A 12581-nucleotide genomic window follows, 5' to 3' on the forward strand; every position below is an offset into this window, starting at 1 on the left:
ATTTAAAATACATTATCATGGTTATCACAGTTATGAATCGTTCAGTTTATCAACAAACTACTTTGTCCTCATTTGCATTGTTGGGTATGAACCAAAGACAGAGTAATGTTCATGTTCTTCCCTATTCTCCATGGCTCTGTCTCACCAAAGGCCAAGCAGTTTAAATAGGCCAAAGGTGAACCGTGGTATCCAAGCCTTCCTATTTATGTACATTTCCACCGGTACGTGCCCTTCATTTCTATTCATTATGTGGAGTCCTTATCTCTCTCTCTCTCTCTCTCCCTCATTTCTGGCAGTAAAAACAGTTACGCAAGTGACCTGTAAGTTCTTGAATACCACTCTCGTAATGAGGCATTGTATGTATTGTGAGAGATGGGAAAAGGTATGGTATGTACCAAAATATCAGCGTCTCTCTGTTTCTTCATCTCTCCCTGCCTAATTAGCGGTGGTGTTTTTCCCACAAGCACACACTCTGTTGATAAACATTCTGAGAATAAGGAAGGTGTTTCGTGATGAAGCAACCCTACGGGAGAGCGTTCGCAGTCATTCTGACTGTATGTAGTGCGGTCGTTTTTTGACCACAAGCTATGTGTCAACAATCTTAATAATTTTCACGTTTGAGTGTAATGTTACAGTTGCGAAATGGAAGCGTAGATCTATCTAGATGGTTTGAAAATAATGGAGTGATAACATGAGGCGAGAGAGAATTTATGGAATTTAAGGAACTAAATGAAAGTAGTAACATTTAATTACGCCCAAGAATAAGTTTACCCATTTTTTGCATGTGTAATGGTACAGTAATTCCCCATGACTGAACAACACAATTCAAAACAACTGCTTTACAGTAAACAATAAAGATACAGTTTAATTACAATAAGAAGTTCCATCTGGAAGTTTGTGCTGTGGTATTCTGTCGTTGTTCGTTATCCCCAGCGACACCACAGCGGAAACGCGGACTGACCAATTAAGACGTTGAACTACATCAGTTTTAAAATGAATAATATCAAGGTTTATTCCCACTCGGATTAAAATAATCTCTATTGTTCTCTTTTTTTTTTATCATCAAACTGAGAGCTACATTTCGTTTATATATGATCCCTCTAGGATACAATATCTTATTTGTGGATATGTGTTAGGTCCCTCTAGGGTACGAAGCCCTGACTAAATGTAACTCGTCACAACCTTGAAGACTGAAAGACACAGGATTAGGCTGGATTATGCCTGTATGAAAAAAAAAAAAAGCCTGCACAAGCAGACAAACCTGCACGTCGCACACACCGCAGTCGTGACTTTCTCCCCGGCTCTTAACCTGGTGAGACTGGTTGGTGCACATTACGTCCATCTCTGGGAAAGAGGGCGGAGCCCACGCCACCCCCCCCCACCCCCCCCCCCCCGCCCCCTACTCCCCCCAGCCCTAAGGTGAACCAACATAAAGCTGAACCGGTGCATGTTTTTCCATTACTCTGATCCCGGATCCTCGTCTGGGAACAGCGAATGTAAGAACAGCGCCAAAGAGAGAGAGGACTTTAACGCGCGCACGCACACACACACTTCAAAATCCGGAAAAAATATATACCAGAACCACCGAGGAGGCAAACCGACACAGGTAATAAACTGTTTGCAAGGATGCAATGTGACGAGTTTGTGCTTGATTTTATACGGTGAAATTTAGGTTACAGGAGGTTACAGTTTTTCTAGCTACCAACAGAGAATCCTAAAAAAAAATTATAGTGAGGGTCAACAACACAGAAAATGTTTATCTGAAGCAAGAGACTGAGTATTCATAAACCTCTCCTGTGAATATGTGGATGATAAATTCATAGACCACATTATCTGAGAGTATGCACCTTGTTAGGACACCTTGCTCCTTAGGGCTGTCCTCTTTACAACGGGATTATTTGGGGGTTGGAAGCAGCATGTCATTATGCTGCAGGGACTTAAGTGTTGTCCTTTGTAATTCTGTGTGTGTGTGTGTGTGTGTGTGTGCGCACGCGGGTGTGTGTATGTATGTGTGTGTGTGTGTGTGTGTGTGTGTGTTTGTGTATGAGTGCATTTACCACATGCAAAAGTATTTCTTATTCTAATACTGACAAATATAACTCACAAAATCAGTTCGTTTTGGGCAGCTTAAACCTATATTATATGCTTGAATGCATATGACATACGACTGGCTGACATATATATTTTTTTTTTTTGGCGTTTTGGAATTTTCTTACACAAGCGTTCCGAGCTCCAGCCTGCCAAACTTCATTCCAGTGCTGAAAGGAGAAAAAGGAATTCAGGTTTCCTTATCTTTTTTTTTTTTTTTTTGTCAGATCATTATGAATCATGACTTGCGATAATCACGTGTCAGTGCGGGCAGTATCCAGTCACACGGTCACTTTAATCATGCGTGTTTCAAGGCAACATCCTTGTGATAACGATCGCACTTGGCACTAGATGTTCTGATATCTTGTTTAGCTCAAGAAAAAGACTAAATACCTCTACTTTGTGGGGTTTTTTTTTTTTCTTTGCTCTACCCACCTTCTCCTGCGGTCAGTCTGTCATCTCTCTGTACTCCCTGTTTTTCCATATTTCCAAATCCATGTACTTTTCTACATCTCTGTAACCATCTACTCTATATCAACACCTGCGTCTATTCACATGTTTTGGAAACACCCTACTACATCTCCTCAAACTTAAAACCTAAATCTTTTCCTTTCAACCCCCAATCTCTCCATCCAGTTTAAAAAAAAAAAATCATTTTCTCCTCTCTTGTCTTCTCTTCTCCCCAAAGCCATGCCGTTTTCCAGAAGCTTCCTGTCCGAGGAGCAGTTCCAATGCTCCATCTGCCTGGACATATTTGACAACCCCGTGTCCACGCCGTGCGGCCACAGTTTCTGCATGGCCTGTATCAGCAGGTACTGGGAGGGCGTCAAACACTGTCAGTGTCCGCTCTGTAAAGAGTCTTTCAAGAGGAAACCGGAGCTGCACATCAACCGAACCCTGAGAGAGATTACCGAGCAGTTCAAAAGCATGAAAAGGGAGGGCGGGGCCTGGGAGGGCGTGATAGGCGAAAGAGGTGGGGGCGGCGGTGGTGGAGGAGGAGGAGGAGGAGGAGGAGGAGGAGGGGGGAAAGGGAACGTGTCTGAGGTACGAACTCCAAAACAGGGAGAGCTGCCCGGGGACCTCTTCGGGGAGCTGAAGAGGAAGTTTCCAAAGCTTTCCGTGGGAGGCGAACCTCAGAATGCCGTCCGTGTTACGGAGCAAGTCCCCACGTGTCAGCAGACACCCGAAGCTTCGGCCGCCACCCTGCCTCGGGGAATCATTCAGCGAGTGTCCCAGAGGAGGTACACCTTCAGCGGGGCAGCAGACGCTATGCAGGTGCCTCTGTGTGACAAGCACCATCGGAAGCTGGAACTCTACTGCAGAACCGACCTGGAGTGTATCTGTATAGAGTGTCTACAGACAGATCACCACTCACATGACACAATATGTGCAGAGAAGGAGTGGCATGACAGTAAGGTAAATGAAACAACACTTTCCCAAATCAGTTTTTACATTCATATTTCAGGTGTAGATATGTTTAGATGTACATATTTAGACGCAGGGGTGGACAAAGTAAAAGCAGGGGTACTCTTGCTAAAAAAAAAAAAAAGTACTCCAAGTACAGTTAGAGTATCCCTCCTGAAGAATAACTAAGTCAGAGTAAAAAAGTCACTCATTTAAACAGTATTCAGTTTAACTCTACTTAGAGTACTTTTTTTTTAGCAAGAGTACTTTTACTTTTTCCACCCCTGTTTACACGTAAGGTCATGCAGGGTCATCCATGAACTGTAGGGTCTAATCTGAAATGTTATACAGTTACAATTCAGAAATAATTAACACGTCGTGTACATTTTCTTTTTCCATATGAACCAGACTCAGATTCGAGTCACAGAGATGGAGATAGCGGAGAAGATAACAGAGAGAATGAGAAAGGTGGAGGAGATCAAGCTGTCCCTCGTGGACATCAAAGTGAGTACAAATCCATTCGAAACTCAAGGGCTCTGTCTTACACTCAGTGCAACGCGGCGCGGACCGAAGCACAAGCGTCTTTGCTAGCTTCAGACCGACGCACAAGTGTCTCTGCTAGCTACAGACCGACGCAGTTGTCGTTTTTCCGTCCATCCAGCGCCCGCGCTGATTAAATAGCATGTGAACTTGTGTCCACCTGGGCAGTCGGTCTTCAAACGAGGTGGGGTCAGGCACGTTGTTGGCGCGTTGCTATTTTGAATGCAACTGAAAGCCTCTGCGCTTAGACCAACAGAACCTGGTCTAAAGCCATGGCGCAGTTGTTTCATTGAAAAGTGGAGTACCTGATTGGACAGAGGATTGGGAGGCAGCGAATCAGCAAAAGGGTTCTTTTCGTTCAGGCGCTAAGGCTGCTGTTATGGTAGCAATCCGTCAAGGTGCCAGCGCTGGGGGCTTTCAAAGGCAATGGGAGCTGATAATCTGATTGGTTTATTGCATGTTACACCCAAAGCACACCTACGATTAATTAAGAGACTAAGTACAACCCCTCTGTGCCTTGTGCCTTACTCTTCACTCAAATTATCCGCCATTAAACTAGCAAAAGTGGATTTGGATACACCTTAAGTAGACTTTCGCCATGTGCTGTAAACCATGCGCTTAGTTTGTTAAAATAGAGCCCTAAGAGCCTAAAAATTCACCCATGAGTCTCTGTCAGGCACTGAATCAACTGTCATGTGGTAAATTATGTCGCTGTGTAGTTCTGAACCTACGGTTAGGTTCAAAGTAACAAAATACAGTGTCCTGCTTTACAAGAAGTTGGTTGCAAGACTACGGAGGTCTGTAGGTGGAGGAAGTGGAAACAGAAAACTCATTGCTACCTGCTCAGTGTCTTCTCTTTCCCCCCACGGTGCTGTCCAGGCGTCCGCGGAGAGAGAGACTAGAGGCAGTGTGAGGGTCTTCTCAGCTCTGCAGAGCTCCATCGAGCGTAGCCAGGCGGAGCTTCTGGAGGTGATCGAGATGAACCGGCGTTCCGCGGAGCATCAGGCGGAGGGGATGGTCAGAGAACTGGAGCAGGAGATCGTTGAGTTGAAAAAAAGGAGCACGGAGCTTGGGAAACTCGTCCATTCCGACAACTACATCAGCTGCCTAAAGGTCAGGCGCCTCAACGTCTTCCCTCTGAGGGCAAACTCATCGACATCTAACCTCTGAAGCATACACTTAGTCCAAAACCTCATCTGTTCCCTGGCTCTTACTTAATGTGTACTCACACCATACATCTATCTGGCAAAGCAGAAGATATGTATATAGACTGACATACTGAGAAATGGTCCAAACGTGTCGTATCTACTCATATTAGAAGCTTCAAGGTCATGATCTAGAACAGATATGATTATCTGGTTCCCAGTATTGTTATGTCCCCATAAACTAATACCATGTCTGATTCAAGACTAAAGACAAGAATAATCCTCATTTAAAAAGTCAGTTTCAAAAACCAACTGTCTGATTTTACCCTTAATGTCAATTACATGCTCTTCTGTCTCTGCGTGTGACCTTGGAGCTAACTTTGACAACCAACTGTACAGTTGTGTATACACCTACCACATCTTCTATGGAGAAACAACTGACACGTATCAACCTCTCTCCTCATCCAGACCTACACTGACCTCTGCAACCCTCTACCCATGAAAAACTGGACCGGGGTCACTGTGAACTCTGACCTGGGCACACGGCCAATCTACCGTTCCGTCTGTCAGCTACTGCAACGTTACCAAGAGGAGCTGCTGAGACTTCCAGAACTCTGTGAGCGAATGAACGAATCTCACATTCAGATTCTGTATTTTAGGTTAACTCCTTTTCCTTTAACTTCAGCGTTCAAGCTGTACTCTCCTTTCCCGCCATAACAGACTTCTCCACCAACATCCCTGAATAACTTCTGACAAAACCAAAGAAATTGTTGGTTAAAGACATTGTAAATGGTTACAGACTTGAGCCATTCCAGCATGAAGCAACAGAACAGCCAATTTTCTCATGTTTGATGAAACAGTGCCCCCTAGTGATGGAAAATGTGATTATTTGAGACCTCTGTGTAACCATATTATGCATTTCGAAAACACATAAACGGCTATGAGTCGAATATATCTCTCTTCAACCTTTAAACAAAAGTAGTTGCAAAACTAATTTTAAATTGTTTTATGTCTCTAACAGGCTCCCATTTTCCTGATCCGCCTGTAGTGAGGTCACAGCCAAGTAAGAGCTTTATTTCTAAACAAAACAAAACAAAACAAAAAAATAGGAATTAAAGATCCCAGTGTCTGACATTGGTGGTCTCCTCCATATATGGGCTTTGACAAATAAAGTAACATGTTTTGTGTTTCTATCACTTTTACATAAACATTCTTCCATTGTATTCAGCTTTCTGTGATCTATAGATTTAGTACTGAGTATCAAAAGTTAATTTGTTGCGATTTCCAGTTTTGACTAACCCCATTTACATTTTTTGCTGTATTTCAGGGGTGAAAAGAATACAAGACTACGCAGGTTTGTATTACACTGCTGTTCGGTTTGATCTGCTCATTAAAAGCTCTTTAGAAAATATGCAAATTCTCGCTCTTCCGCAAAAAGGACACCACTGTCTTTATTTCCCTTTGGCTCTCTGCCGCCCTTTTTATGCCCTGTCCGCGCTGTTAAACCCTCAGTTTCAAAATAAACTCAAACATTACATGTGCCAATATGTAAAGAAGACAATGTTTTTATCAGTAAGTCATCCTCTTCACCTACACTTTCCACTATCTGCGTTTGCCTCCTGACACTATTAGGTTTAGTGTGGAACGGTGAAAGTTATTTCACAAATTAAAGTTATTTCTCACTATGCTATTTCATCTCTTCCGATTAGAGGACATTACCCTGGATTCCAACACGGCCCACCCTCGTCTGATTCTTTCGGAGGACAGGAAGAAGGTGAGATGCGGAGACAAGCATCAGTCACTCCCGGACAATCCAGAGAGGTTCGACCGCGTGGTGTGTGTCTTAGGCTGCGAGGGCTTTAACAGCGGGAAACACTACTGGGAGGTGGAAGTCGGAGGGAAAACCGACTGGGATTTGGGCGTAGCCAGCCAATCCGTCAACAGGAAGGGTAAAATTACCGTTAATCCCAAAAACGGTTATTGGTTCCTCAGCCTCAGAGACAAGACCAACTACGCGTTCCGAACTGAGCCCTCCACCGCCGTGGCGCTGACCCTTAAGCCGCACAAGATAGGCGTGTATGTGGACTACGAGAGGGGAGAAGTGTCCTTCTATAACGTGGACGCCAAGGTGCACATTTACACCTTCGAGGACACTTTTTATGAAACCATTTACCCTTTCTTTAGCCCCTGCACCAACAAATCCGGTAAAAATGATACACCACTGATTATAACTCCAGTCTTGCCTGACAGCTGAAAAGTGAAATAGGTTAAATGGGTGAGAGAGTCAAACAATTATTTGCAGTATATAAGAACATGTATGTATGTATGTATGTATGTATGTATATATGCTGAACATGTATGATTGCTGAATATTTATGCTTAAGAATTTGTTTAAATGATATTATAATTGTCTTGATGGCATCTGCTGCTCCTTTTCTTATTTGATTTCTCATTTTCTTTTGAATCACGTAGAGAGCCAATGTTCCACAGTAAACATCAGGTGATAAAATGTCATGTACAAAAGTCACTTGTAATTCAAAAGAATGTTAGAAGTATTATCATCTTTGATTGTTTGCTTTTTTTCTTTTTTCTTTTTTTTTTTGATTATGTCTACAAGCAAAACAACAAAGTCTACCGTAATTAAAATAATCTAATTCAGAATGACAAAGCATATCTCTGTTTTATCAGCACCAGCAACAGGAAATGCTACTCACTCACTCTACTTTGCGATTCTTTCAGCAGAAACAGTCAGATAAACTGTTAATAGTAGTGACATATGTATACATATGCATTGAAAAGATAAATGCATCACTCATAGAAGCGTCAATAAATGTTCTGAGTCAGCGTAGAGCTACCATGCATACACATGCCTCGCAGAGTACATAACAATTTCTATGACAAAGTGAGATATCTCTCCCTCTCTCACTGTGTGTGTGTGTGTGTGTGTGTGTGTGTGTGTGTGTGTGTGTGTGTGTGTGTGTGTGTGTGTGTAACAGCTCCCTGGGCTTTTGGGCAGGCTAAGTGTTGCACAAAGATTTGCGCGGCATGTCAGTGCAAGTGATGCGCTCCTTGACTTAGCGCAGAAGTCGACCCGCCCCCCTCTCATTCTCTCTTTCTTCAAGCTTCTCCATGAGGGTCTTGACCGCTGTTGTTGGCGTGTCAGAAAACCTACTCTTTTTCTACTCTGTATATTCTACTCTATTTCTATCTTCCTGCTTGTTCGTGTAATGGTTCATTAGGCGACAAATTTGTCCAAGCCTAAAACTGTCCAGCTACCCGAACAGACGTTTGAATCAGCATGCACACAAACAAGAAAGTTTACTCTGATAATTGCTCCACAAACTGCTGAACAGAACAGTCTCTTCTCCCTCGCTTTCTGTCCCTCCCACCCAAATCCTAACGGTATTTTCTGCTCCGCAGACCTTACTTGCCCAAGCATGTTCCGAGTAACTGTCGACGGGAGAGGTCGGAAATAACTTGTTGTGGATAAAGGAAGAGAGTTACCTTAAACAGCCACAAGGTGGCGCATTGATCATCAGCATGTTCAGGCCCAGGTGAGCGATGGCGGAGCAAATATAGAGTATTACTTCCTGATATGGGGAAGGTATAACCCAACCCAACTTGATAACAAATGACAACGGTGCTCGTATATGAACATTTAAATCATTCGTCCGTTTACCACTGCTAAAGAAGAACAAATTTGTTTAATCTCTCGTCATCACCTTGGCATCCTGCTGAATATGGTCCCAGTTTGGCTTAACTGGAATAAATGCCGTTACATTTTATTAAAATAAACCTCGAAAATATCTTTAATGTTTGGGGAAGGGTGCTGGCGAGACGTGAATTCTTGTCTTCCGATAGGCCATGATACTGATACAAAGTGGGACAAATTACCTGCACGTTTCATGTCCTATAAGGTCAAACCATAACCACTTCGAAACAGTAAAATAGCACCTCTTAATTGCCAGCGTTACATTGTACATAAGTAATACCGTACATTTTATTGAGTGGCAAAAGCCTAACAGCTGGAGAGGTACACGACAGAACGGATTGTGCTCTAGTCCAGCTCGTGTGTTGGAACGATCACTACAGAACAGAATAGAAACTCTAGATCTAGATCAGATCTAGAAATTAGATCTGTGTGACGAGACATGTGTGTCACCTTACGTGGCTCTAAGACGGGCGTCTTTTGAATATAAGTCCCTCACAGCTGACTTGCTCTTTGTGTTAATTTGAGTATTTCCACTATCCTGCACTGGTCTGCTCAATTAACTATACACATAAAAGGCTTCGTTGTCATTTGAGAGAAACAGTAGCCGTTACAAACGTACTCGACAAGCAGACGCGCGACTCTGTCACGGTCGTGAGTGCGTTGGACTGTTAGACCAGATTTACTAGACTACCCTCAAAGATCATGAATAGATTTTGGTCGTTACGAGTGACAGAAATGTTGTGTTGCAAAAACAGCGATGACGATGCAGGCTGATAGCTACTCCAAACTCTCCAGCCAAACTACCGCTGAACTATAAAATAAGACTGTTTAAATGCGAATTCTACATTGTAAATAAGTGATGCGATGCTTAACAGTAGCTACAGTGAGTAATAGAACCCTATCACAACAAAATGGACTGTCTTCCTATTCTAACCACGTGCAGGTGTATGGTGGGGTGATAATGGCTACAAAATCTGTGTGTCAAGACATTCATTTTACTTAACGTGACCATAAGAGGAAAAGGTCAATGTGTTGATTAGAAAACAAATCCCTGACAGATGAATTACTATTTGTGTCCATATGTGTATTTGCACGATCCTGCACTTGTCCGGCGAACCACACACATAACAGGCTTCACAGTCATTTCAGAGGGGTAGCAGCCGTTACAAACGTATCCTGTGAGCCACCGTGTGACTTTGTCACATCAGTATGTGCGACAGTTAGACCAGATTTACTAGAATACTATCAAAGATCATGTGGATAGTTTGGTCATAATGAGTGACAGATATGTGGCACTGTGAAAACAGTGAACGGGCTGCATACTGGTTCGCACTCCACCCAGATGTATTAAGCATTTACAGATGGAAAGAATGTATTGCAGTATGGTACATCCTCATAGCTGAGAAAATCAATGGACTTACGAGAGAGAGAAAGAGAGAGAGAGAGAGAAAGAGAGAGAGAGAGAAAGAGAAACGGAGGGAAGGATGGAGAGAATGATAGTATTAAAAAAAAGCGATAAGCTGTCTGTCTGGTTCAGCTTGAATGACGCGCGAGCGACGTTTGCCCTCCTCCTCCAAATTCTTTTGAGACGACCGTTGGTCCCCTTTTGTGTCCTCACGAGCCCCTGACATAAAGTGACAATTGTACGTGCAGGTTTGTATGTGTGTCATTGTACACATGATTACCACAAGTAATGCCTAATAATTAATGATGACAAACTGATCCCTTGCAACGTTGCAGAAAAGTTATGGTATGGCCTTCTGCAAACATGAGGTCACACACTGACATGAACTGTGTATTGTCACGCATAACATCCCTGTGTCAAATAAGTGCCGACTCATTTACATACAGCTTAAGAGATATCACACCAGGAATAAATAGTGTGGGGAGAGTGGGGGTTAGAGAGAGATAACAAAAGAAAGGGGGGGGGGGGCAGAGAAACAGAGATAGAGAGAGAGAGCGAGTGAGAGCAAGAGACAGAGAGAGAGAGAGAGAGAGAGAGAGAGAGAGGGGGAACACATTCGAGACAGCCAAGTTACACTTCACTTGAAAGTTTGGGAATATTTTTACATTATCCTGTGTAATATGCAAAGTGGCACAAGGCAGCGCAAGCCATTCCTCATGTTGCACGACCAGTGCTTTTCAGAGGAACGGGAGGAGAACATGGGTAAGGCACAGAGAGGGAGGTAGGGAGAGAGAGATATGAAGAGGAGAGAGAGAGAGAAAGAGAGAAAGAGAGAGAGAAGGTAAAAGCACTACCCTAACCACTCCAACAGCCTAGACAACATACCACTCATTCTGCTGCCTACACACCTACACATCTCTTTCCTCTTCTCGTGTCAAGTTTTTCCATCGACCCCCCCCCCCCCCCTTTTTTTTGGTTTTTTTTTGTTTGTTTGTTTTTCTCTCTCTCTCCTTCTTACCCGGACATCTTAACCACTATCACTTTTTATTTTAAAATTAAAAGTGCGTGCGTCTTTTTCCCACCTCGTTCTGTCATACACGTAGCAGATGAAAAAGAGTTTTCCTCCAACTGCAAACGTGTAAAAGTGAAACTGCAGGCAAAGAGAAACTGAATTGTTGTTCAAAATCACATTTTAAAAAAAGAATTGAAAATAACTCAATTAGGACCACTCACTGTGTGATTAATATTTACAATCCAAACAGCATCTTTAATATTGACATAGTAACTCATAGTGTCACATGAAACTTTTGTCAATCAAATTTTTTATGACACAGCGATTCTCTCCATTAGTTCTATAGCTGAAACACCAGATATGGATTAACTATTTTTACCAGTAGTCACACTGCTCAATTATTAGCACCAGAGTCTAGTTTCATGTAACTTATGCAAGCGCATAATGTGTCCACAGTAGTTTAGATTTGTTTCATATTCTTAGTATTTGTTTGTATAAGTATGTGTCAATTGGAAGCAGGTGTGAAGTGTGGGTTTCAATTGTTTTCAGGTAAAAAAAAGGAGGGGGTAGAAGCGGGGGAGTGTGAGTGTGTGTGTGTGTGTGTGGGGGGGTGTTTCAGGGGGACGCAGACAGTAGTAATATGTTCAACATCATCAGGGATATGGGCCACACTAACTATTCTCCATTTCAATGACTACTCGACGAACAGTCCATGAAAGAGATTTTAATGAATAAATGTGATTACGTTTTACAAGGCATTTAATTAACATGGTCTGTTGTTACCAAGAAAGAATCCGCGGTCAATGTCACCTCACCTCCTGTGATGTCTTTGGTCAAATGCACTGTAATTAAGGCAGTCGTGTGAAGTTTAATACTTTAGTAGTTTTATTTTAAACAGCCGCATCGTTTAACGTTATGGTTAATCTTATGCCTTTATTTGTATATCGAAAACCCCAAAGTGCGCAAACAGGAGTGTGTTTACAATGCTCTGTTGACTGGACTCAGAAGCCAACTCTAACAGTTTCTTTCTTGCAAACTCATTGTGTTTAGCCTAGTTTTCTACTGCGTTACGCTAGTTGTTGGTTCTGTGCACTATGCTATGCATTGAATCTGTTAACCCACTCTCATCTCTCCTCCCACTTCTTAGTGCTTCTATCCTCTCTCTGTTCCCACCTCGAAGCGGAATGGCGAAGGAAGAGTGAAAAAAAAAAAAAGAAACCGGTTGGACAGGTAGGACGTAAAGACCAGGCTGGGTCGGGTTTGTTGTCACCGTTA

The 12581-nt window shown here is 42.8% G+C and overlaps 1 protein-coding gene across 1 annotated transcript; it reads left to right on the plus strand.

Annotated features, from left to right (window-relative positions):
• The first annotated feature begins 2778 nt into the window (after positions 1–2778).
• Positions 2779–7431, plus strand: LOC115816264 (nuclear factor 7, ovary). The gene is made up of 6 exons (XM_030779230.1): positions 2779–3504; positions 3901–3996; positions 4912–5145; positions 5646–5793; positions 6505–6531; positions 6887–7431. Exons 1-6 carry the CDS (start codon positions 2779–2781, stop codon positions 7429–7431), a joined length of 1776 nt encoding a protein of 591 aa, XP_030635090.1.
• The last annotated feature ends 5150 nt before the right edge of the window (positions 7432–12581 follow it).

The sequence above is a fragment of the Chanos chanos genome, chromosome 7 (genome assembly GCF_902362185.1).
Source record: "Chanos chanos chromosome 7, fChaCha1.1, whole genome shotgun sequence".
NCBI lineage: Eukaryota > Metazoa > Chordata > Actinopteri > Gonorynchiformes > Chanidae > Chanos > Chanos chanos.